At 50.3% G+C, this 25,809-nt stretch overlaps 3 protein-coding genes across 5 annotated transcripts; 1 reads left to right on the top strand and 2 right to left on the bottom strand.

Moving 5' to 3' along the window:
* Positions 1-982: 982 nt before the first annotated feature.
* Positions 983-12,971, top strand: LOC119218323 (calmodulin-regulated spectrin-associated protein 3-like). Of its 3 annotated transcripts, none has more exons than XM_037472670.2 (19): positions 983-1,169; positions 3,018-3,292; positions 4,123-4,263; positions 4,500-4,586; positions 4,735-4,770; positions 5,403-5,450; positions 6,054-6,192; positions 6,399-6,538; positions 6,884-6,977; positions 7,054-7,099; positions 7,266-7,327; positions 7,400-7,430; positions 7,631-10,040; positions 10,139-10,260; positions 10,359-10,639; positions 10,728-10,827; positions 11,209-11,318; positions 11,399-11,517; positions 11,663-12,971. In XM_037472670.2, the coding sequence occupies exons 1-19, from the start codon at positions 1,037-1,039 to the stop codon at positions 11,987-11,989; spliced, it is 4,701 nt and encodes a 1,566-aa protein (XP_037328567.2). In that variant the 5' UTR covers positions 983-1,036; the 3' UTR covers positions 11,990-12,971. The 3 variants fall into 3 exon arrangements, with proteins under 3 accessions (XP_037328567.2, XP_037328570.2, XP_037328568.2); XM_037472673.2 differs by having other exon boundaries at positions 7,733-10,040; XM_037472671.2 differs by lacking the exon at positions 5,403-5,450.
* A 656-nt stretch (positions 12,972-13,627) lies between these two features.
* soul5l (heme-binding protein soul5, like) lies at positions 13,628-18,228 on the bottom strand. Its single transcript, XM_037472690.2, has 7 exons — positions 18,152-18,228; positions 16,585-16,644; positions 16,155-16,233; positions 15,949-16,069; positions 15,720-15,859; positions 15,303-15,466; positions 13,628-15,077 (listed from the first exon to the last, which is right to left on the bottom strand). Coding segments are annotated over exons 1-7 (984 nt in total). The 5' UTR covers positions 18,154-18,228; the 3' UTR covers positions 13,628-14,659.
* A 298-nt stretch (positions 18,229-18,526) lies between these two features.
* Positions 18,527-24,792, bottom strand: LOC119218486 (protein GPR108-like). Its single transcript, XM_037472968.2, has 18 exons — positions 24,288-24,792; positions 23,515-23,634; positions 23,303-23,353; positions 23,143-23,234; positions 22,927-22,991; positions 22,640-22,722; positions 22,502-22,564; positions 22,314-22,415; positions 22,084-22,217; positions 21,743-21,818; positions 21,480-21,553; positions 21,292-21,409; positions 20,984-21,114; positions 20,850-20,893; positions 20,726-20,775; positions 20,562-20,645; positions 20,337-20,458; positions 18,527-20,257 (listed from the first exon to the last, which is right to left on the bottom strand). Exons 1-18 carry the CDS (start codon positions 24,375-24,377, stop codon positions 20,170-20,172), a joined length of 1,587 nt encoding a protein of 528 aa, XP_037328865.2. The 5' UTR covers positions 24,378-24,792; the 3' UTR covers positions 18,527-20,169.
* Positions 24,793-25,809: the final 1,017 nt, after the last annotated feature.

The raw sequence follows: 25,809 nt of genomic DNA on the forward strand, positions 1-25,809 counted from the left end.
TTGTTACATAATCAAGTGCTCATTTCTGTGGCATTACATTACATGACATGTCATTTAGCTGACGCTTTTATCCAAAGCGACGTACAATAAGTGCATTTCCACATAGAGATACAAACTCAGAAGAACAAGTAACAAGAAAGTACATTTTTCATCAAATAAGCAGTTTCAAAACATGTTATAGAAAAGTGCCATTATAAGTACAATTTAAGTGCTATCATTTGTTAGTGCTACGGTTTGCTAGTGTTTTAGTCGAGGTAGAGTCTAAAGAGGTGTGTCTTTAGTTTGAAGACGTAGAGGCTCTCTGTGGTCCTGATGTCATCAGAGAGCTCATTTCACCATCTGGGAGCAGGACAGCAAAGAGTCGCGATCTCACCGAGTGCTTTTCTCTCAGTGAGGGAGGAACAAGCAGTTTGGCAGATGCAGAACGGAGTGTGCGGGTTGGGATGTAGGGTTTCACCATGTCCTGGATGTAGACTGGTCCCGATCCATTCACAGCGTGGTACGTCAGTACCAATGCTTTGAACTGGATGCGGGAAGCCACTGGTAACCAATGAAGAGAATGGAGAAGTGGTGTGGGAGTATTTCGGTATTATTTAGAATGTGAGGTTTGATGTTCGATTATCAGCAGATTATTTAACAATAAAAACAATAAACATAAGGAGAAGAGAAAACATTTTTACAACAAAACGTCCAGGAGAATTATCTATAGACTCATATCTATATTCATAAAGCCCCTCCACTACAGAGAGGAGGGGTTCTAATCATCTATAGACTCATAAAGTCCCCTTGTGTGACGTCACAGATGTGACGTGCGCGTGGAGCCGGCAGGATGATCAGAAGTGAGTTTTTCTTTAATCCTCCACATTTGTAATTTGTTGATTTGTACTTAATAGTGAACCACATATTTGTAATAGCATCAGCCGTCTGTGTGATATGATGATGTTTCAGTGATGGTCTGCATCACAGGCTCCGCCCCCCCCCCCCCCCCCCCCAGCCAGCCGGTGCCTCCCCGTCCTTCGTGCAGCGCAGCGCGGCCATGGTGGACTTCCCCTGCGCGATGAAGACCTTCTCGGTGCCGGAGATCAAGCCACTGGACCAGTACGACTTCAACCGGGCCAAGATCTGTGCCAGCGTCCGGTGGCTGCTGTCGAAGTCCTACGGCTCCGCAGGTAGAGACGCTCCCGGTGTCCGCTCCTTTCTTGGGCGGGGTGCCTCATGATGCTTCCGCTAGCTCTGACATGGAGCTCCGGGTTGGTCCAGGCTGGTCCGTCCTCCCGGTCCATACTCCTCATCCTCCTCACCCTACCGGTCCATTCTCATCATCCTCCCGGTCCATACTCCTCATCCTCCTCACCCTCCCGGTCCATTGTCATCATCTTCCCGGTCCATCCTCTCCATCCTCCCGCTCCGCATCCTGGTAAACCCCTGGATGCGGAGCCCGCACCGCCGGCTCTTGAGGCCGGTTGTCGACGTGCGTGTGCGGGTCGTGCGTGGGTGAGCTCCTCGGAGGAGAGCGATGCATCACGGTGTCCCTGCGATGTAACAAAAGAACCTGGACACAGTCGGTGAGGGCCGAATGTGAACGAGCACCGCGCGGTATCTGTGTCAGTGTTACGCGCATATGCTCGTGCTAAAGCGCGTGCGTGTCGGTACAATGAAGGTGACACACAGACAAAGGAGGGTTCCCTGTGAGTTAGTGGAGATGTATCTGCTTCACTCATTCATTTATTCATCCATCACTTTGTGTTTATTCATAGACTTAAATAAGTATATAATATATAAATATTTTCAGAAAACAGGAAGCATCTCAGAGGAGCGTCCATCTCCTGAACGTTGTCGTTTCACGTCACATGTCAGGTGGAGTCGTCTCCTAACTCCTCGTGAACTCTCCTTACCACCTTACCTCTACTTTTTCCACATGGGTCAGGGAGGAGTGGTTAGGAAAGGACGTTAGGGGGTAAGTAGTTCTTCTTCTGAGGAGCTGGTGCTAACGGACTACATTTTCCCCGTTGTCCACTGTTTGATGAAGGAGTCCCGGCTCGATGTGTCGGAGTCCTGGAGAGGAGCCTCAGAATCATCTCGACTCGAGAGACGGGTCAGCAGGGGAGAGTGTGTGTTTCTGCATCACGCACACACTCTCCCTCTGTTCATGCAGATGATGACATCATCGTCTCAGGCGCTGTCACTTCCTGTCAACACAGTGAGAAAAATAACTTTCTCCAGAGGAGGCAGCGGATCTTGGTGATCTTTGTCCTCAAATCATTGGTCTCCATGGATCTGCAGGAAATGTCTCGTGGTTGTTTTCTGCTCACGTGCAGCTCAGAGATGTTCCCTCGGTGGACAAACTCTCTGCATCATTATCTCTGCTCGACAGTCGACTGAGACGTGCTTCTGTCCTAGCTGAATGCTAACAGCTAATCGCATGCATGACGCTAACATGCTGACATTCATGTTTACCATGTTGTTCAGATGTTACCTGAAGATGGAGTCCGATGAAAACTCTTATTCTGATCCACCTCTGAACACCATGAATATGTCTTACATGTTACATCAGCTGTTGGTTCCAGAGCAGAATTTAGTAGGGTACATCTTTTAGGGACAAAGAATAGATGAACCAGGAGAAAACTTCATGTGAGGAAAACCTTGTAAACATGGTCTCAGTCTCTAGTTTCAAGTCTTCTTCAATGCAGCATGATGTTCATTTAGTGAATGATGGTCCATTTAGAGTCAAACAGACCATAAAGAGGTGATGCTTTAGGGCGGGGCTCTATGCTGATTGACAGGTCTCTAACATAAACGTTCACGGGACCCCTAAGCTTCATAACACAAAGAGACGTCATGACAAGCACGTCTATTTCTTATATACAGTAGGTGCTCTGAATATTTTACATGGGAATCTACTAGATGCACCTACGTGGTAGATGGTGCTACGTGGTGGTGCTACGTGGTGGAGCTACGTGGTGGACATGGGTGACCTACATTTGCTATTGTGCCTAATGCTCTTCCCTTCCTTTCAGAAAACGTGCCTGTGGAGCTGCGGGAGCCTCTTTACAAAGACCAGTATGAACAAGAGCACCTGAAGCCCTCCGTCTCCAAGCTGCTTCTGTCTCCAGAAATCTACTGCAGAGCCCAAGCCCTGCTGGCACAGGCGCACGGGGCCTCCCTGCCAGCGCCACAGGGGCTGCCAGTGGACCACTCCTTGCTGCAGGTCCTTATTAAGAAAGGTTTGACTCCAAAGGTCGAAGATGCAGACGTCACCGAGGACGACCTACGCTTTGTCCCCATCAAGACGGTGTGTGTTTGTATGCTCTTTGATTTCCAATCCCTTTTTTAAACGTATATGTATAGCTGTCTACAGAATCCGTACCACAGAGTCCGTACCACAGAGTCCGTACCACAGAGTCCGTACCACAGAGTCCATACCACAGAGTCCAAACCACAGAGTCCATACCACAGAGTCCGTACCACAGAGTCCGTACCACAGAGTCCGTACCACAGAGTCCATACCACAGAGTCCATACCACAGAGTCCAAACCACAGAGTCCATACCACAGAGTCCAAACCACAGAGTCCGTACCACAGAGTCCGTACCACAGAGTCCATACCACAGAGTCCATACCACAGAGTCCGTACCACAGAGTCCAAACCACAGAGTCCGTACCACAGAGTCCAAACCACAGAGTCCGTACCACAGAGTCCGTACCACAGAGTCCGTACCACAGAGTCCATACCACAGAGTCCATACTACAGAGTCCGTACCACAGAGTCCGTACCACAGAGTCCGTACCACAGAGTCCATACCACAGAGTCCATACCACAAAGTCCAAACCACAGAGTCCATACCACAGAGTCCAAACCACAGAGTCCGTACCACAGAGTCCGTACCACAGAGTCCAAACCACAGAGTCCAAACCACAGAGTCCAAACCACAGAGTCCAGACCACAGAGTCCAAACCACAGAGTCTATACCACAGAGTCCAAGTAAAGGAGTGAAAGTAACAAGGACAGTAGGAAGTAAAGCGGCATTGAGCAGTTTTTAATAACTTGTAACAATGTGCAGAGCTCACACTTTATGTCCTTCAGAGAAGGAATCCTTTAGACCAAAGTGTCCCTGTGATGCAGAAGGCACACCTCGCCCTGATCGACACTCTGATGGCGCTGGTGGCCAGAGAGGCGGTGGGAAGCGTGAAGATGGCCAAGGAGGCGGAGCAGATGGGGGCCGGGGCTCCGTGGGAGAACGCTCTGCTCTTCTGGGTCAACAAGGTGAGACCTCCACGCTCGGTCCCACCTCATTTCACAGCATCTGTGAGGAAATGAGTGCGGATGAAAGATTACATTTGATTCATTTAGTGGGGAGCTAGTTAGCTAGCTGTCTAGGTTCCAGAAACTAAGAGAAGCCAGCTAGCTAACTAGCTCTGAAGAGAAGCCAGCTAGCAACACCAGCAGCATGTAAGCTGTCCATAGAGTTTGAGCTGATCCTGTCCTCCAAATCTCTCCAGCTAAACCACAAGCTGAGAGAAACCACCGAAGAAGAAGAGCCCACCAAGTCTCAGACCTGCACAGACCTGCAAACCGCCCAAGACCCGGTAAATCACACCCTCCGACACACATACAAACGCACGTACAAATGCACACACACACGCACACGTGCACGCATGACGGTGTGTCTCCCTTCTAATCCGGACTTGCTCTGCTTCTGTGCCCCCCCCTTGTTTCATGCCCTGCTACCGGCAGTGTCAATCCAACCGCTGGTACTGGAAGCTCGTCCCCGTAAGTGTCCGTCCTGATGTCCCATTCATGCTTATTGTTAGCATGTAAGGGACATTCAGGCATCAGCTTCATCTCAAATAGCCAGAGCCAGAACCTGAAACCAGAACCAGAAACCAGAACCAGAACCAGAAACTGAACCTGAAGCAGAAACCAGAAACAACAGCCAGAACAAGAACCTGATTCAAGACCAGAACCAGAAGAGAGGAGGAGCAAGTGAGGAGCAGGAAGTACAACAATAAAATAACAGTGAAGCTATAAAATAACACATCAAACAGAACAGATCAAAGCAATAAAACAAATCAATTGGATTAGAACAAATACACATTTCAGTTCAAATGAAAACAAATAAAATGAATAATAAAAAACAATAACAAAGTCAATGAAAACGTTGTGATTAGAATAAAGAATAAAATAAACGTGAAAGCCGAGGTCATGAGGTCAATGTTTCTGCTCACTAAAAGTGATCAAATTCCCAAACGAAGCAGGAGATCAATTGACGTGTCCTTCCTCACATGTGTCCTTCCCCCTCTCTGGCCCCTCCTCCTCCTGAGACGTGTCATGTGACTTTGTGGTGTGGCGGTTCCCATGGTGACGCCCCCCTTGTCTCCCTCTCTCTGCCATCCTCCATCCAGCATGCTATCGCTTTTTGTTTGAAGGAATCGGGGAATAAGCCTCCAGTGGTAACGTATACTCTTCTCTCACCCCCAGACCCCGCCCCCTTGGTCTCCCGTAGCAACAGACTAAATCTGACCAATCGCCACACCGGTCCCATGACTTCACTGTTACTATTTACATACTGTAGTATACATGTATACGTGTACTATGTCTGTTCTATTCTATTAGTATGTTCTCCTTTGATAGCCTTGGCACTGCAAAGTGTGTGTGTGTGTGTGTGTGGGTGTGTGTGTGTGTGTGTGTGTGTGTGTGCGCCTCACTGGTTTGGCTAGTTATGTGGATGTTTATTAATTGCTGATTGGTTGGTCATTTCTTTTGTAGCTTCTCAATTTTCACAGAATAAGTCACAAATATATTTACGTTACTTTTTCCACTTTTCACTGCGCCCATGAACCAGAAATCAGCGTGCATGAATGTGGGGGTCTGACGAGCATGACGTCATGGGGGGCGGCCGTGTGATTGGTTGAAAATGGTATTTCAAACTTGAAATTTGTTTACACAAGTTGTGTGTTTTTAACGACAAGCGAATCCCTCCGTTTATTAATATAATAATGAATGTGAGTCTTCTTCTCTTCCTCTCTGTTTGCTCCTCGTCTTCCTCCCTGCAGATCCGCTACAGGAAGGACAAGGTGCAGTCCAAGCTGACCCCGACCTTCCCGGTGGTCTCGGGGGTCCGGGACCTGTCTAATGGTTGTGCGATAGCTGCAGTGCTACACTTCTACTGCCCCGGCCTGCTGCCTCTGGAGGGTACACGCACACGCATGATACACGCTACATGCTGACATATTTATAGTGATGACCCCATCATTACATTACATTACATGTCATTTAGCTGACGCTTTTATCCAAAGCGCATCAGCAGCATCATGTCACTAAATAAGTCATGGAGGTCTCACAGAAGGTTTTTGTAAACCCCGTCGATGCTACGCATGTGTCTGCTCTCCTTTCTCCAGATGTGTGTCTGAAGGACACCATGTCGGTGTCTGACAGCCTCTACAACCTGCAGCTCATCACCAACTTCTGTGCCAGCAGCTTACGGAGCTGCTGCCCCCTGGCTGTGGAGGACCTGCTGTATGCCCCCCCGGCCCTGCATGTGAGATCGCCCCCCTGCGGACAAGAGACACTTTGTAGGGTTAATGGGGGGACTCGGCCCCTCCTGCTATGAGCCGGTGTCTGAGTGGCGATATGGAAAATAAATGGTGTAAATGTTGGATTAATGAAGGCGGTCGTATCAAATTCAAAAGGGTTGAGATCCCTCGGTTTAGGGTGGGGCTACACACTGATTGACAGCTCTCTAAGAGTGAAGGAATACGGCATTTCTTTGTGAAAGTCTGCTTTCAACGTAGCGCCCCTTTGCTCTTGTTGTTTGGGAAATGAAGTCATTGGTTTGCATCCCGCCCGCGAGTCTCGCTGTGATCCGATCCGCTCTCTCCCTCAGCTGAACATCATGAGCTTCGTGGCTGAGCTGCTGGAGTGGTTTGAAGTGAAGAAGCCGGATTTCGTTCAGCCCATCCAACCCCTCGACCTCACAGGTCCGTGACTTCCTGTCGTTAACGAGCTCATGTCCTTGCCCTTAAATTCCTCTGAAACTGCCTCCATGTCTTCCAGATGCCGCGGGGCTGTTAGACTGTACGAGTCCTGTCAACGGAAACAGGTGCAAACACAGAGCTTCAAAGTTTCAACCTGAATATTAAATAGATGACCCAAAATAACCTGAATAATGTGCAGAAAATGTTCCGGCTGAGGATAAAAGCCTTTTACATTGTGCATTATTGTGAAATGTGACTAATTAATGTTGTCAACTCACTTTTCTGCTTCAGTGGTTTTCCTTCCTTCGTCTTCAAACAACCCTTTGTGCCCATCTGCTCCCCAGTGTCGCCAGGTAAGAACCCAAAGGCCTTTATCCAACCCCAAGTCATCCTGCATTTAGTGACTTTTTTATTTGTCTTTCCAGAAAAAAACTGTTGGACAAAGAAACCAATCAGGTGATTGAACCTCAATGTGTGTCGTGATTAATATTGTGACGGTCGGGAAGCACCATATTTTATCTCCATTGTTTGAAATCTTCTTTCTTTTGCTTCCGTGGTCTCTGTGGCTCTGTGGTCTTCTTGTTGGCTCAACCGTCCACTCATCCGTCCCTTCAACCGTCATCCGTCCTTTCATCGCCCCCCCCGCCTCCCTGCAGCCGTCCACTGTCAGCAGGGACTTTCAGTATCCCGTTTGGGCTGGACAGTGATGTTGACGTTGTCATGGGGAACCCAATAGATTCTGTCTTTCGCTCTGCTAGCATCGACAGCCTCGCCGCCGGCGAAGCCGCGACGACCTCCCCGGTGACCTCGGCGGGGAAGATCCGCCTCCCGTACAACATTCCGGAGGAGCTCAGCCGTGTGGTCAGCGCCTCCGCTCCATCGCAGAACTCCTCCCGGGCTCTCTACGCTCCCGCCACGCCGCTGGGGGAGCTGCCCACCATCGAGGAGGCGCTACAGGCGGTCCACACTCAGAGCGGCAAAGATCGGCGGAAGGGAAGAGTGGTCGAGAAAGGTGGAGGTCGAGAGGCGTTGGGCGGGATGCCGGAGCCCAGGCTACGTCCGGAAGGAGCTCCAGCTGGTTTCTTCCTCCACTCCCCAGAGGAGGATAAATCGCTGCTCAGTAGCTCTGCTCCCTGTCGCTCTGGAGTCCTCCACCGGCCCGTTGGCGGAGAGGCGGGCGTCACCGAAAAGCAAGCGAGGGCAGAGAGGAGGGAGAGATCGGGACGCGCCTCCGATATGTCGCGCGACGACGACTCCGTCCTGCGAGACGGCAGCGTCGACTCCTCCGAAGCGTCGGATGAAACCCCTCGAAACGCCCCCGGTAACGTCCGTCCCGGTAACGTCCGTCCCGGTAACGTCCGTCCCGGCAACGGTCGCCAGGAAAACAACAGCGCCGGCAACAGTCCGCGCCTGACGAGCTTTGCAGACCGACGGGACAGCAGAAGAAGACATCCTGCTACACCCGGCGAGGAGACAGCCTCTGCTCCGACCCCGACAACCCCAGGAACTCCACATACACCCTCCACACCAGCCGGGGCACCCGGTCCGGCTCCCAGAGGCCCCGAACCGGGATCCGAGGCCAGGGAGCTGGGGGCTCGCCTGGAGGAAAAACGGAAAAGCATTGAAGCCCAAAAGAGACGCATTGAAGCCATCTTTGCCAAGCACAGACAAAGGCTCGGAAAAACAGCTTTCCTTCAGCTGAAAAGAGAGCGAGGGGAGGAAGAGCATCTCACCCTGGAGGAACGCCTCACTTGCATGGAGGAGCAACTGAAACAGGAGGAGGAGAGGGAGGAGAAAGAGGAGCCATCTGTTCCTAATCCTCCCCGATTGGAGAAGCAGGTCACTTTCTCTATCGAGAGTAAGAAAGGCGCAGAGAACGAGAAGGGAGGCGAGGCTGTCTTTGTGGAGTACAGTGAAGTAGTTCAGAAACTGAGTGAAGCTCTTCAGTCGCTTCAGAAGGACATGCAGAAACTAACTGAACAGCAACAGCAGCTCATGAGTGATCGTAAACCCACCAATACACCGAAAAACAAATCACCTAGATGTGGCGCAAAAACACCTCCTTACACCCTGACCAAGACGCCTCCAAGAACCCCGACCAAGACGCCTGCGAGGAGTACCAGTAACGCCTGGGTGATCCCTGGTCCCTCCTCCCCGTTGCTGCGTTCGCACATTCGTTCTTCTGCCACCTCCCCAAAGAACATCCTCTCCTCTTCCTGCCCGGCTCCTCGCACAAAGATACCCCCCTCCTCCTCCTCCTCCTCCACCCCCCGCAGCCCCAAGCAGCCCCTGCGGGCCCAACAGCAGCCTCACCCACGGCCCTCCGAACTTAAGTTTCCGCCGCTCAACCGGGCCTTGGCCCCCACCCATAACGTGGATGCCCTCCCCCGCCTACGGCGTGTGTCCCCCAGCAAGTGTCAGGTTCAGACCTCCTCCTCCTTTCGCATCGGCGGGCCTCGGACTCCCCAAGACCGCTCTCAGACCGCCAAGGGGCCACTGCCTGAGGAGAGCACCTCGGACACGGCGTCCAGCGAAACCCCGACCCAGTTCAGCCTGGAGCTGGAGGACGGGGAGACTGTGGGGGGGCAGCTGGTTTTCCCGCAGCTCGGACAGGATCGCGCGTCGGCTGCTGGCGGAAGCAGCTCCGGCGCTCCTTCCGAGTACTCCTTCGGGAGCGAGTCTATCTCTGCAGCTTTCAGCGCAGGAGGCGAAGGCGCCAGGAGAGCAGGTGAAGGGAAGCGCTGCAGCCTGATTGAGGCCTCGCTGTCTTCTCTCGGAAGGCCCGAGGGGGGCAGCGATGTGCCAACTGACGAAGGGCAGGAGTTCTCCTCGGATTCCATGAGCGACCACGCGGAATCCGCTGTGGAACCTGCCTCACCCGCCTCACCCGCCTCACCCGCCGCACAACCTTTAGACCCCCTCGAGCAGCTGGATGCGACAACGGGAGCCGGCGATTTAGAGCAACAAGACATCGAAGGAGAACCAACGAGGGAGGCCGAAACCCTGGAGCCGAGCCGAGAGCAGAACGAGCCGGCGACAAGAGGAGGGATTGGATTCTTCTTTCAGGTGAGGCGCTGCAGGGAAAACCCAAATGGAAGTGACGGTTTGCTCTTGTGCACCTCGATTGTGTCATGACGGTTGGATGTATGATCTTGTGGTTGTAGGAGGAGGCGCGTAGTGAAGGGGAGATGGCCCAGCGTAGAGCTCTGCTGTTGGAAAAGCAGCAGAAGAGAACTGAGGAGTTGAAGAAGAGGAGACAGTGGAATGAGCAAGAAAGGGAAAACGGGTATCTCACACGTCTATGAGTGCTCACAAAGTTCCATATGTCGCTTGCATTTGCACATTTGTCTAAAAACCCAGATATGTGTAACTTTTGGGTTTCAGACCAGGATGTGCAGACGGAAACTCTCCCTCCAGTACGCCTCCTGCAGGAATGACCTCCCCTTCCCCCACGCCTCCCGCCACACCCGTCCGGAGGGGAACCTTCACGCGGGTGGAGTACGCACGGCGCCACCAACTCAGGATTATGGAGGACTTGGACAAAGTGCTTCGGCAGAAATCGACCGGTCAAGGACGACCTTCCGCCAAGAAACCCCGCCCCCGTCCCCGCAGCATGACGAGGGAGGAAACACAGCTGTCTCTGAGCCCAGCCAAGGGAACAGCTGGTAGAGTCTTACTGACCTTAAGTTAAAGTTATGAACCAATTAAGATGATTTCAAAGCGGTTCTAAGGGCCAAACATTTGTTTCTGCAGGCTCTAAGTTGACCAAAGTCTACTCTAACTCCTCCCTCAACCTGGCCGCAACGGAGGAGCCAGGAAACAGATGTGCCGATGGCCCTAAGAAATCACATAGGTAAGCTCTCCACTCTTAGGTGTGAAGGGTTTGGGCCGATGGCAGCATGGCTGCACATGGCAGTAACAATGATGAGTCTTTTTAGCCCAAACGGAAAATATCTCGACCACCATTGGAGCGATTGGTTCAAAATTTGGTACAGAAATTGCTCATCTACCAAAGTCAAATTAAAGTAAATTTATTTAAAAAATGATTTGATTGTGTACAATGCTGCATGCTGGACGTACACATCTGTTGACATGAAAGTCATGCTAATACAGTGCCGTGCTAACATTAGCGTAGCTGCATGCTAGTTGTAACAGGTTCATTCTTCAGACTGCTGGTTCTGATGAAGATTTGCTGTGACGTCCTTTTGGTTCATTTATTGATGTTCATCAACAGTCGCCCTGATTCGCCTTCAAGATGTGTGACGCAAAGCAAACTGGCCAATCGGAACGGAGAAGACTGGGAGACTGGTTCCAATGGAACCCCACCGGCCCCAGAATACACAGGTACAACAGTGCATGGTCACTGGCTGGAGGAGGTTGGTGCGCTGACAGGTTGGCAGTAACGAGTCCGTCTGTGTCTGCAGGTCCAAAACTCTTCAAAGAACCGAGCTTTAAGTCCAACAAATTCATCATCCACAACGCTCTGTCACGCTGCTGCCTCGCCGGGAAGGTCAACGAGACCCAGAAGAACAAGATAGTTGAGGTAGATGAATCAATGTACTTTACACAGCGGTACTGGGTTCTGCGTGGGAACTCTCTCAAGACACGATGGCCCTCTAAGAGGGAATAGAACCTTCAAATAGTACTCGAGACACACGGCTGATATGACTTCTTCTCCTCTTCCTCAGGAGATGGAGAAGAGTCCCGCCAACCACTTCCTCATCCTCTTCCGTGACTCCAGCTGCCAGTTCCGGGGCGTCTACACCATGAACACCGAGTCCCAGGAGCTGATCCGATTGGCCGGCGTGGGCCCGCGGACCATTGGCTCCGCCCAGGTGGAGGCCATCTACAAGTACAGCTCCGACAGGAAGCAGTTCAGCGCCATCCCCTCGAAGACCGTGGGCATGACTGTGGACGCCTTCACCATCCCCGGCCATCTCTGGCAGGGAGGAGGCGGCGCGGGGGGAGGAAGCCGCAGGGCCAGCGCTACTAAGAAGGCCGTCGTTTCTAAGTGAGGACGAGACGGGTCATTGAAGACGACACTCTGCTCACTGAAGACTAGCCTTCAGCCATGTGTGTGCACGCTAACCTCTCTGGATCTCCTCACCTCTGTTTAAAAGACTGGATTTGAATGTGCATGAAGGTAATAGAGCAACCACGTCATCTTTATACCCACACTTTAATGAGACAAACAATTACAAGTAGAAAAGCAGTTTTATACACCAGGACGAACAAGAGAGTCGACGCCACCGAGTCCGTTCAGACTGAAGACTGAAGCAGATAAACACAGAAGAAGCTGCTTCTTTCTAATAACTGCACCGTGAGAAGCTCTATGGAGATTATATGGCTGTGATGGTCCCCGGATACATTAAAGTGTCAGTAGTGAAGTTTGGGAGTATTCAGGGTATTACTACAGCAGGTAGATACTTTCACCCCTTCCCCTCTCTGGTGATCTCCTCACTCTGCAAACACACCCGACTTTTTCCATAAAAACTGAGATTTAGGTCTCGCGTCTCAGGAGGTTCGGTCCACAGGGTCAGATCACATCCAGCAGCAGCCTCCAAAGGGCCATTAACGTACTGACTGAAAAGGCTTTTGGTCTCTAGCTATTAAACTTGTTCATGACAACTGTATATGGGGCTTTCTATATAACTCAAGTTAGGTATAATTGAGGGCGTGGCCTCTTTGAGTGACAAGTGGGTGTGGTCTGACCAGCTGGTAGCTGTCTGCTACCAGTGATGTCACAGATACCTGGTCTGTGGTTCGGACAGCACCACCAGAGACAGACTAACTGACGGAGGCAGCGGTGGAGCAGCAGCTGCAAATACACACTTCTGAACATGTGAACTTTCCCTTTAAGCCAAATAGAATCCCTCAGATTCTTCTCCTTCTTTTACACTCACAGCCGACATGGTGAGTCACAGAATGAAATGTTACTGTTCTTCTCCCAGTGAGCACTGTTGAATCTCAAATCTCAATTAAATAACAGAAAATGGCTTTTTTTAATGTTCTCACTGTGGGCACACTGCTAACAGCGGGGTCACAAAGTTAAAGAAAGGTGTTTATAACCTGCAGTAGAATCACTGGGTGGAATAATGACGGCACATTTTAACAAACCAGAAAACACAAGATTGAGGATAAAAGGTGGATAAAAGGTTAAATGTGTGTATTCCAGAGCAGTATTCATGTGAGGAATAACAAAGTGGATTAGAATGGTCAGGCTGTAGTTCTGACTGGACGCTGTGTGACGACTCTGATGGAGGTGTGAAAGGTGTGGGGGGTGAGGGGGCGTCTGTGGGTGAGCGGGGAGCACCTCGTCCTCCAATCAGAGGGTTGATGGTTCTATTCCCAGCCAACCTGCATGTCCATGTGTCCTGGGTCAAGACCCTTCACACTGACTACAGTGTGTGAATGTTAGTTACTGATGGGCAGGTACCACTGTGTGTGGTGGGTCCTTCATCCTCCATCAGGGTATGAATGATTGTGAATGGGTGAATGATATCATGTGGTGTTAAAGCGCTTTGAGTGGTCAGAAGCGCTGTCCAAGTCCTTTTACCATTTGGTCATCACAGAGCAGATTGGAATCTCAATCATCCAACCAGATACTGGTCTGAAAGACCTTCATCCCACAAATGAAGTCAAAGACACCAGGAATTAGTCACATGTTTTTATTGTGCAGCTCAGCTAGAGATCAATGCTAACTAGCGACGTTGGTCATTGTGTAGGATGAAGTAGAAGAAGAAGAGGTCATAGTGTAGGATGTAGAAGAAGAAGAAGAGGTCATAGTGTAGGATTTAGAAGAAGGGGTCATAGTGTAGGATGTAGAAGAAGAGGTCATAGTGTAGGATTTAGAAGAAGGGGTCATAGTGTAGGATGTAGAAGAAGAGGTCATAGTGTAGGATTTAGAAGAAGGGGTCATAGTGTAGGATGTAGAAGAAGAAGAGGTCATAGTGTAGGATGTAGAAGAAGAAGGGGTCATAGTGTAGGATGTAGAAGAAGAAGGGGTCATAGTGTAGGATGTAGAAGAAGAAGGGGTCATAGTGTAGGATGTAGAAGAAGAGGTCATAGTGTAGGATTTAGAAGAAGGGGTCATAGTGTAGGATGTAGAAGAAGAGGTCATAGTGTAGGATTTAGAAGAAGGGGTCATAGTGTAGGATGTAGAAGAAGAAGAGGTCATAGTGTAGGATGTAGAAGAAGAAGAGGTCATAGTGTAGGATGTAGAAGAAGAAGAGGTCATAGTGTAGGATGTAGTAGAACCTCTCCTTCTTCAGACGCCATACAGGATTACTGCTAACGACCATGATGATTCTCCAACACGGCAGCTCAAATATCAAGAGATCAGCGGACAGGAAGTCGGAGACAGACGAGAGGCTGGTAGCATATTGACTGAAGAAGAAGAACGGCTGGTCACGTGACGAGTGTTTCCTCTGATAGGTCACTGAGCAGGCTCCATGGAGCTCCTAATAGCTGCTCGTTAGTTTTAAGCTTAACAGTAACCGTGGCGACGAACACGTCTATTTCTATGAAGCGGCTGGGTGATGAGCTCAGAACTACAGAGCGGACAGGAAGCTGCAGATGCCAAGCCGTGATAGGGTGCAGAGAACATCCCTAGTGCCAAGAGGAGGAGCTACAGTAACACACAGCAGGAGAAACACCTGCTTCTTTCTCCTCAGACTCCTGAGAAGCTACTGGGCCTCAAGGGCCGAGTCACCGCCGGCCGCGCTGTTCCCCCCCGACCCCGCCGACCCCGGGGACACCGGGGACACCGGGGACGTGGAATTGGCGGTTGGGTCATGCGAGACCTGAGTGGGGGCGTCGGAGGAGGGGCGGAGCAGAGCGCTGGACGGGGGGGGTCCGGGGGTGTCGGAGGGCGCGGGTGGGGAAGAGGAGTTGGAGGACGCGGGTGAGGAAGCGTTGGAGGGGGGGAGGGCGGGTGAGCTGGAGAGAGTGTGAGGGAGGGGGTCGGACGGTGAGTCTGTGGGGGAGTCGGGGGCAGTGACCCTGGGGGTGTGTGCGGGGGTCGGCTCCTGTGGATCCTTGCAGACCGGATCCCCCTCGGCCACGTACCAAACCTCATTGTGCCTGTTCAGCAGTTTGAGGGGACTACACACACACACACACACACACACACACACACACACACACACACACACACACACACAATAATTAGGCTCATCATCATTATATTACTACTAGTGTGTTATAAACATATCTTCATATACTGTGTTATAAACTGTGTTATTATCACTTGTGATAAACACATGTTATAAACACATCTCTAATGTGTTATAAACATATCTATGATGAGTCATAATGCTAGGCGCTAACCTGTCGTAGCCGACCATGTAGTGGAAGCTGTGGTTGTAGGAAGCCCCCACCCTGCCCAGCTCTTTGTTCAGCAGGTGAGCGTGAAGCCGCGAGGTGACGGACAGCATCCAGCCGCCGTAGCTCCTCACGTAGACGTCCATCTCCGGCATCTCCGTGAAGTACAGCTGAGACAATATCATCGGAGTGAGATTCTCCAACGTTGTACTGATTGTTTTTAACTTAAACGCGGATGACTTAATTCATTTAGTCACATTGCAGTCTGTAGATATTTTGTGTATAAACATATACACGTCTAGATTACGATGTAGAGTGTTTTGAGAAGCTGCTTTGTTAGCTTAGCATAGCACTGTTCGTCAACTGGTTTAATATCTGACAGACAAAGACCACTCACACAGGAAGATGGGTGGGGGGGCTCACCTTGTCACTGGTGGGCGCCGGCGGCTCCTCCTGATAGACGGCCGGCAGCGGGAAGCTGAGCGAGTACACGGCCGGCTCCCACATCCGGGTCTCCTCCTGGATTCTCACCAGTACCGGGGCGGTCATCTCCATCTGGAAGCCTGAGTCACACACACACACACACACACACACGGGTAATGAACACAATGCTGAGCGGGGACCTGCCCCCCCCCACCCTGTGTGACCTCACCTCCCTCGTTGGCGCCAGTGATGTACTGGAAGAGTCTCCTGAAGGCCATGGCTGCACCCACGCCCATGAAGTAGGCCTCTGCGTCTGTGGACACCCAACGGGTGGGGCTGTAGTGTCGCACCTGAACACACACACATACGCGCACACATTGTCAGAAGCTGTGGCCGGATGAAGGCCCCCTGCTGGCTGACCGGAGATCCGCTCACCTCGTACTCGTCGGTCTTGCAGACCAGCTGGTACTCCAGGCACTCCTTCGACTCAGTGCAAAAGCTGTTGGTGCTCGGCCTGTCAGACAAACATTTAAAATTCAGGCCCTGCTACGAGCTGTACCCCCCCCCCCTCTTCCTCATGAGCCTCATCAGAGCAGCAGTGACCCTGAGAGACTTTGGATGTACCACCAAAGTCTCACAAGGACCCTGGCGGGCTAACAGAATGCTAAGAGCTGTGTGTTAGAGGAGAATACGGATAACAGCTCCTAAAGAGGAAAAGATCCTCTGAATGTCCCTAATGTCCTTACTATGGTACTATTGTCTGTACCTCAAACCACCTCAGTACTGTCCCCTTTAGATGTTTATTTTTTTTAAACATGGTTTGAGTGGAATCATAGCTTTGATCTCGAGAGATCAGGTAACTCACCCAACGCTTCCTCCAGCAGAGACCACGGCGGCCGCCAACGCAAATATAGACAAGAAGGCCCTGCAGGAACACAGCACAGAGGATCCATCACGGCCAGCGCACATCTCGTCTAGGACCGTACCACTGCACATCTTGTCTAGGACCGTACCGCTGCACGTCTCCTCTAGGACCGTACCACTGCACGTCTCCTCTAGGACCGTACCACTGCACATCTTGTCTAGGACCGTACCACTGCACGTCTCCTCTAGGACCGTACCACTGCACGTCTCCTCTAGGACCGTACCACTGCACATCTCCTCTAGGACCGTACCGCTGCACGTCTCCTCTAGGACCGTACCGCTGCACGTCTCCTCTAGGACCGTACCACTACACATCTCGTCCAGGACCGTACCACTGCACATCTCGTCCAGGACCGTACCACTGCATGTCGCCTCTAGGGCTCTACCATTGCACATCTGCTCTAGGACGGTACCACTGCATGTCTGCTCTAGGACCGTACCACTGCATGTCTGCTCTAGGACCGCACCACTGCACGTCTCGTCTAGGACCTGCCACTGCACGTCTCGTCTAGGATCGTACCACTGCACGTCTCGTCCAGGATCGTACTACTGCACATCTCGTCCAGGAGGACCGTACCACTGCACGTCTCCTCTAGGACCGTACCACTGTACGTCTGCTCTAGGACCGTACCACTGCATGTCTGCTCTAGGACCGTACCACTGCATGTCTGCTCTAGGACCGTACCACTGCATATCTCGTCTAGGGCTGTACCTCTACCACCTACCACTAGGACTGTCCTAGAGGAGACGTGGTACTGCTCTAGGACTGCACCAACGCATGTCTCGTAAAGGACTGTACCACTGCACATCTGCTCTAGGACTGTACCACTGCTTGTGACAAACATGAAGAACCATCCTATAGGTAAAGTGGACCCTCAATTATCTTTAAGAACCATTTGATCACCTAATTAATATCATAGGGAGAGTATTCTGCACAGTGAGGATCTTATTATATAACTGATACTTTAATACTACTTTTACACAGTGGTATTACGACTGAAGTACTTGTTCCACATACATAGATGCGAGATCTTATTCTTTAATAACTTCAGAAACTAAAATATATTTAAAAAATCATCAATATGCCACAGAAACTATTTTCAAAGATCAGCATTATTATATTAAAAAGCTTTGTGAGGGCGACCAGGTGCACGTGCACGAGACAAGATGTATCGCAAAGACACAGAAATCTGCTTCATCATCATCTTCATCATCCTCAGCTTTCAACATCAAAGGCGTTTTGAGGTCACCACCAAACTGCGTCTAAAAACCGCTTGTTGTGTCTCGTCGGTTCTTTAAAGACCAGAAACAGAACCGGTTCAAGACAAATGTTGAACCTGACTGAACTAGACTCTGAAGCAACTGAGGTAATACCTTTTATTAGGATTATATATTCATGAATAAATACATATATGTATATATGTGTATATATACATATATGTATATATACACATATACACATGATACATACATCATGATGAGGAGAATAGCTGAGAAGCAGTACTCACATGGTCCCAGCACCGTGCGTGAGGAGGAGTGAATGAAGGAGGGAGACTGCAGTCTGCTGCACCCTGGACGGACTGCAGTGAGGGGGGGGGGGAGGAGGGAGGATGGGGGGGGGGGGGCGCATGGTGTGCTGCAGTCTGCGTAATGAAGTCAGTCTCATGCAGAGGGATTATTGATTATTAAGTTACAGCAGCAGAAGCTAAAAAAAGATATTCTAAATATATTTAGAAATATATATTCTTCCCTTACTCTATATACACACAAATGGAGTATATACAATAAGCATACATAAATATTTATATATTACTTCTTTTTCTTCTAATACATGAGGACCAGGGTCAGAAACTTCATACAGGTGCACACTATTTACTAGTTATGTGGCTTGTGAAGGTAATTGGTGGCTCTAGATCTTTGTGAGGAGTTTCACAGTAAAGAGGCTGAATACAGAGGCACTCAACACTTATTCTTTACTTTCCAACTTCCAGATGATGGAATATTCTGTTGGTCCTTTACATAAAATCCAAATGACTTTGAGGTTAAACCAGAAAAGGTCGAAATACACTGAATGTCTATACACATCGATATAGTACTATCATACAGACGTGATCAGGTTCTTCGGTCCAAACTGTTTCACTTTAAATGAAGTGACTTTAAAGGGACGCACTGAGTAAAATAAAGCAGTACTTAGTACTACAATCATGTTGACACGGTACATTTTAAGGTTTCGGGATCAGATTCCATTTATTCAGATGTGTTATGTAAAGAGCAGCCTGATAAAGACCTCATACGACTAGTGGTGAAGTTCTCCTCACCATCCAGACGCTGGACGTCCCACAGACCTCCACCACGGAGCAAGCTGCTGAGATGTTCCTCCACCACGGAGCAAGCTGCTGAGATGTTCCTCCACCACGGAGCAAGCTGCTGAGATGTTCCTCCACCACGGAGCAAGCTGCTGAGATGTTCCTGAGCCTCATGTAACAGCAGCATGAAGGATATCAGGACACTGATGAGGTGTGCCAGGCAGCGCATTGCATTGTGGGACATGCAGGATTCTTTCACCCCGTGGAGGTTGGCGTGACATCATCACAATAAGCAAATCAAACACGGGCCAAGGTGAGGTCACAGTGACCTTTGACCCCCAGAATCAACGCAGTTCATCAATGGGACGTTGCTATAATAACAGGTTTCAAACAGAACAACTTGAAAAAACACATTTTCAGAAAAAAAATGACATTAAAGAATTCAGAATTTTTTATCCATAAATATGCGTTGACTTTGAAGTTTCACACTATGTTTAATTTACTAAGTAGAATTCAGCCTGAAGAAAAAAAGAAACTCATGAGAACAAAGATGAAATGATTCATTAAGAAAAAACGGCCAGAAAAATAAGGAAAAGATTAAAAACAACTTTTCCGGAACAGCAGCGTTTTATTGTGATGCTCCTTCAGACATCGAACATCTGCTGGTCGCCTGGTTCCTCCTCAAGGAATCAATGAAACGTCTCTGAAGTGTTTACAGAAAGGTTCCTTCACCCACGAGTCCTAAAAGAAGCTTCACATCAAGCACGAAGGTCAAAAGCCAAAAGGTGGATTCACAGGTGATGGGGAGGATGGGGCGGGGCTTATTGGCTTCATTGCGAAGTGTCTCAGCCAAACATAATGTTGGAGAAGCTAAGCCCCGCCCCCTTCACGTACAGCGCCACAGTAAAACTAAAATATGTACAAGAGAGACGTGTCAATCAAATGTCTGTCCAGTACAAAGAATTCTGAGACGACGCCTGTGTGTTTGGAATGTGGCTAAACTAGTGGGGGGGGGGGGGGGGGGGGGGTCTCACACACACACTTTTCTTTCAGCAGACACGACCACCAGAGATAATGAAGGAGTGCTGTCACTGGGGGAGGGGGGAGGGGCGAGGACCCCCCCCCCCGTGTACCAGGTGACTGGGGTCTGCGGGGCCTAAACCCCCCCCCCCCCCCCACCCCTACCCCCACATAAGTATAAATAAGGTGCAGCTCGTTGTTCACAGCGTGGACTCCTTCTGCCGCTCTCGTCCGTTACACGTCTTCTTCACTTTGGAGATTCCTTCCAGAGCTCCAGATTCAGTCACTCTGGGGGGGGGCGGGGGGGGGCACCATCAATTAAACTGTGTGACTGATTATCTGCTTGGTCTGAAGGAGGTGAACTTACACTTCGTCCATCTCCACGTCCTCCTCGTCCTGAGGAAGCTGCAGGTACGGGTTGTTGGAGGCTGGACGGAACTTATAGCCCGTCAGCACGAAGAAGACCAGAGTGGAGACCTCCACCAGGAACTGGTCAGAGGGGGGGGGGGGGGGGGGGGGGGGGGGGGGGGGGGGGGGGTTAGCAGCTAGCTTTAGCATTAGCATCAAACAAAAAGGACCACGTTGGGCTCACCTCGTAGCACCACTGCCACTGGAAGGGCATGGTGACCTTGAGCAGGATGGCTATGATCCTGGTGAAGTAGATGTAGCACACGATCTGAGGAGGACAGTAAAACGCTCCGTCAGCTCCGTCAGGGCACAGTCCAAGAACCATCATGAGAGTAAACCGTCTCCTACCATCACGTAATAATGCCGGAAGAGTTTCAGCTTCTCCAAGTTCATGGCAGCTGGAAGAGAGAGAGAGAGAGATGAGTGCAGGAGACTCCTCACAGGAGCTGCGTGCAGAGGCTCAGGTTCTGACCTTTCCCGTCGGTGCTGGAGGCCTCCTGGAGATGACGGATGGACCTGAGGACCAACGGGACGTTTGTGAACAAGAGGCAAACACACAGAAGGTTTCTTTCTTACGGCTGTGGATGAACTTCATCACAAACACACCAGACCACGGGGAACAGGATGGCTCCACAGCAGAGGAGGTCCACCAGGAAGAGGATCTCCTTCCACAGGTAGTACTCGCTGGTGCCTTCCTCCGTAGATTGGATGATGATGAAGGCCACATTGGCCAGGACCTGAAGGACGACAGGTGAGTGGGTCACCAAAACAGATCCACACACACACACACACACACACACACACACACACACACACACACACACACACACACACACACACACACACACACACACACACACACACACACACACACACACACACACACACACACACACACACACACACACACACACCTGCAGAGGGATGACAATCATGAAGATCTTCTTCTCCTTGTCGGACAGGATGTATTTGACGAAGGCCCAGCCGGTACCGATGAGTGCCAGCGTGATGAAGAGCAGCGCCCCCTTCAGCCTGGAGGGAGACACACAGACATCCTCAGTGGACGTTAGTGTCACCTGCTCGCTGGAGGAGAGGTACCTACAGGTGTGTGATGTAGTACATGACGGCCCAGCCCTCAATGGGATGCCCCTCGGTGTTGATGAAGTGGTAGTTGATCTGAGAGGGACAGGGACAGAGGGACAGAGAGATCCACAAGATCAAAAAGAATTAGTTTGATCCACTTGTTGAGGTTCATCTGCTGAAGGACCCGTTCTGTCTAAATGGGTTTGGGTGGTGAATGAAGGTCAAAGAGGCAACGCTGTGACGTCCTGAAACATCTGCAGAGGACAGACGGTGCGTACTCACACTGTGGAACACCAGGGACGTGGACTTGGTGAAGGCCAGCGCTGCCATCAGCCAGTGGATCTTAAACACACTGTACCTGCAGGACAGAAGATCTCAGATGGTAAGGAAGAACCACTTTGGATTCTGCTCAGTAAGTGTCACACATCCAGAGGAACTTCACATCAGCATCTCGTGAGTCGGCTTTACAACAGCTGGATGGACCCGATTGGGATTCATCTTTCTCTCCGCGAGTCGCTCACTGGTTTGATCGGTGCCATGCTATGCTAAGCTAAGCTATGCTAAGCTAACGCTACAGCAAAGCTGGTCTTTGTGACTCGTCCTTCTTGCTCCTCCCAGCGTACCTGTGCTTCATGAGGGTGTAGATCCACACCATCGCCGCCACCAAGAAGACCCCCGCCATGCCGATGTAGAGGCGTGAGAGGGGGATCTCTGCTGCCGACAGGAAGCCGCCCGGGTTCCTCTCCGTCACCTCCACCTGCCGTGTGTGTGTGAGAGGGGGGGGGGGGGGGGGAGGCGTCAAACCACGTGCACGCGCTCGATGTGCACGTGCTGAGACGCGCGAGGTTCTTACGGCCAGCGAGTACGGCAGCTTGGTGCCGGGGCTCCGGTTCCTGCAGTAGTGGAACTTCAGGGTGTAGAGACCCTCCGCCAGCGCGCCAACCACCAGGTGGAACTGTAGAGGGAGGGGGGGGGACAGGTGTCGGTACCACACGTCAAACATCGTGTCACATGACGCACAGCGGGGGGAGGCGGCCTTACGCTGAAGTTGTAGGAGCCGTTGGTTTTGTCCAGAGCCAAAGTGACTTGTTTCAGCTTCTCCAGCTGGAAGCAGAGGACCAGAACGTCACATGGGGGCTTCACCACAGGTCAGACCCCCAAGGCCACAGCGCCTCCTACCTGGATCTCCTTCTGCTCCTCTTTGGGGGCTTCCTGCTCCTTGTGGTCCACCCCGCCCTCCGGCTGGACTGGTGTGGAAGCAGCTACGGAAGCAAGTAGATCCTTAATTACTGGGGGGGCTTCAACTAAAATGTGTCTGGTCGATCATCATGTGCATCAATGCAGGTAATCAATACACGACCAACTCATCCAATGATTTCAGTTTCTACAGTATTTATCCTCAAAGAACTGAACATATATGTGTGACTGCAAATATAGGAGGGGCGTAGCAGCAAAGACACACTGACCTTTAGGCGACTTGATCTTTGCCTCCAGGACGTTGTCTTGGTCGCCCAGAGCTCTCACATTGACACTACACACACACACACACACACACACACACACACACACACACACACACACACACACATACACACACACACACACACACACACACACATGAAATTAGTCGGCAGTAACACACCAATGAAACACCCCCCCCCCCCACACACACACACACACACCTGGACATGTTGAAGTCAAGGAGAAAGAGGATGAGCGGCTCGGTGCTGGTGTACTTGGGGGGAGTGAGCGGACACGTCTCCGTCTCCTCCGCCTGTTTCACAGAACACAACCAGTCAGCACCGCCCAGACGCCCTGACCTGCACCACCCAGGACACTCACCGTGTAGGACAGCACTCCGTTGACTCGGGACCGCGAGAGGGTGAAGCCCACCTGCAGAGAGGGTGTCCCCCATCAACACAGCTTCACACCGAGGTCACGTGTGTGTGTGTGTGTGTGTGTGCATTCTGAACATAAGCTCATTTAAAGGTGAGTAAACCCTGATGAAAACACGATGTAGATCTGGATAAACTGAGAGCTTCAGAGGTCCTTACGGGGTGAGCGCTGTAGTCCAACGGCGGCTCCGGGAGACGCAGAGACAGCAGGTTGACGTCCAGGGTCCCGTTACCGTAGAAACCAAAGGTGTTGAGGTCCACAACGAAACGAGTTTCATTCTAGGAAGAGACAGAGGAACCAAACAAATGGATGTATCCATGACAACGGGTCCAATCTATTTCCTTAAAATCCATGTTTGGGTACGATGACCTTTAGAGACTTGATTTCCCCAAGTTTGTTTATTTACTATGTGTGTATTTGTTTGCGGTTACTTTCCTCAAGTAACTATCCACCTACACGATGAGGCTTATTGATTAATCACTCCATCAGTGGTGTTTACTTGGATGCATCAATGAAGTGGAGCTCATTTGAATACCTTTGTACACTACTGGTAGTTTAACCTATGACAAGGCATCATCTTGAATTATTTAAGAACATAAATGTATAATTGGGATCTGACGTTAAGTAATACAGATGTGACGTCAAATCAAGCAGCAGAAAGGAAAACACATTTAAGTTAAGTACAATCCTCTCAGAAAGCGTGCATTGAATGCAGTAAATGTACGTGGGATTCATTCTTCCCTGTTGTCATCAGCCCAATTTATGACCTTAAGGAGTTTCAGATCGTCACAACTTAAACCTTCTGATCATGGATCAGGATGCTAACTAACACGCTAACTAGCCAGTAGAACGCGTCCGGAGGAGTCCAGCCCGCGCAGCTAGCTTCTGCTTCCCAGGCAGCACACCTGTAGTTCGGGACAGTGGTCTTTACCTGCAGGGTGAGCTTGTGTATCCTCGCGTCACACCCGGCCAGCAGCAGCAAACATGCAGCCGCAACCCAGCCGCCGTGAGCCGCGTCCATCGCAGGGCAGCTAACCAGCGGCTAACGTTAGCAAGCGACGATCCTGCCAGATGGCTAAAAAACAAGCGGGCTGGCGGTACGCGAGGCGCGTTACAATGACGTCGGTCCTCGAGTGAGGAGCGTCGCTCCTGTAGGGACGTCGTTTATAATCAAATTACAACCTCAATGGTGCGCTTTGATGCTGTTTTTTAAGCTTTCGTCTGTAAAGTAACAGCTAGCCTGGCTTCCGGGTCTTGAGTCAAGAACGAGACATCAACGAGTTCCGGACCATCGCGTCATCGGTCGAGGGGTCACTTCCGGTACACGCGCATAAATATGACTCAGAGGGGGTGAAAAGTGAGAAATACCCTGGTCGATAGATAGTTATGTGACACAAACTACGATGCTGTTATGTTCTCTGTGAATAAAGCGCGTTTTGCTTCTCGTGCACCTGACGTGTTGTTCATGTGTCACGTGGTGGTGACACGTCGCAGGTAAATAGGCAAATGTACTCCCAGATGTGTCCTTTTATTTTGAAAATGTTTGGACAGGGGCAATTGTTAGATAAAATATGAAGGAATATGATATATTACAAAATAATGATACATTTGATACAGTATTGAATGACTCACACTACACATGAACATCGTGCCACAGTGTAACGTAGAGGAAGATTTCTCCCTTGATTCATTTCTTACACATGTTCTTTCTCCTGTTAATGAGCAAAGGATGTGGGACTGCCCTGTGGGGACTTTGTTGGAAGCAGGGTTAGGGTTAGGTGGGGTTGGGGGGTGGGGTGGGGTTAGGTGGGGTTAGGGTTTCTGCTGATGCCACCTGTAACTGACCTGAGGTTTAAGAACTGCTCTGTATGTAAAAAAGAGAGGTTCTTGGCAGCCTACTGAGCACGTAGCTGTTATTCTTATTACCTGAGTTTTGATGTCTTAAATATGAATCCACAATGCAGAAAAAAGTAAAAAATGAAGAAAATTGAGAGTATGTCTAAACCTTTGACAGGAACTGTAAGACTACATGAAATCAAACATGAAGGCTGCATGAACATCAATATTAATAATAAAATATTGTGTCGGATCAAAGACTTTCTGCTTCTGTCATGTTTCAGTCATTTATTTCACTTACAAAGTTTCTTCTCCCATTGGCTCGTCCTGAAGGACTTCATTTCAGGTTGATCAAATATACAATAGCTTCACATAGGATTCACATAGAGGATCAGGACTACACTGAGACAGTCCACATAGAGGATCAGGACTACACTGAGACAGTCCACATAGAGGATCAGGACTACACTGAGACAGTCCACATAGAGGATCAGGACTACACTGAGACAGTTCACATAGAGGATCAGGACTACACTGAGACAGTCCACATAGAGGATCAGGACTACACTGAGACAGTCCACATAGAGGATCAGGACTACACTGAGACAGTCCACATA

The sequence above is a fragment of the Pungitius pungitius genome, chromosome 9 (genome assembly GCF_949316345.1).
Source record: "Pungitius pungitius chromosome 9, fPunPun2.1, whole genome shotgun sequence".
Classification (NCBI taxonomy): domain Eukaryota; kingdom Metazoa; phylum Chordata; class Actinopteri; order Perciformes; family Gasterosteidae; genus Pungitius; species Pungitius pungitius.

What these genes read in the sequence shown, in the direction of transcription:
- LOC119218323 (XM_037472670.2), top strand. Translation starts at nt 1,037, where the DNA reads ATGGTGGACTTCCCCTGCGCGATGAAGACCTTCTCGGTGCCGGAGATC. An exon ending in GGTACTGGAAGCTCGTCCCC is followed by an intron (nt 4,771 to 5,402) that starts GTAAGTGTCCGT and finishes TCCTCCATCCAG; the next exon opens with CATGCTATCGCTTTTTGTTT. An exon ending in GGCCCTAAGAAATCACATAG is followed by an intron (nt 10,828 to 11,208) that starts GTAAGCTCTCCA and finishes GTTCATCAACAG; the next exon opens with TCGCCCTGATTCGCCTTCAA.
- soul5l (XM_037472690.2), bottom strand. An exon ending in TCTGCTGGAGGAAGCGTTGG is followed by an intron (nt 16,234 to 16,584) that starts GTGAGTTACCTG and finishes TTTGTCTGACAG; the next exon opens with GCCGAGCACCAACAGCTTTT. An exon ending in CACTGGCGCCAACGAGGGAG is followed by an intron (nt 15,860 to 15,948) that starts GTGAGGTCACAC and finishes TGTGTGACTCAG; the next exon opens with GCTTCCAGATGGAGATGACC.
- LOC119218486 (XM_037472968.2), bottom strand. Translation starts at nt 24,377, where the DNA reads ATGGACGCGGCTCACGGCGGCTGGGTTGCGGCTGCATGTTTGCTGCTG. An exon ending in ATGTACTACATCACACACCT is followed by an intron (nt 21,410 to 21,479) that starts GTAGGTACCTCT and finishes GTCTCCCTCCAG; the next exon opens with GCTGAAGGGGGCGCTGCTCT. An exon ending in TCCGGCATTATTACGTGATG is followed by an intron (nt 20,646 to 20,725) that starts GTAGGAGACGGT and finishes TGTCCTCCTCAG; the next exon opens with ATCGTGTGCTACATCTACTT.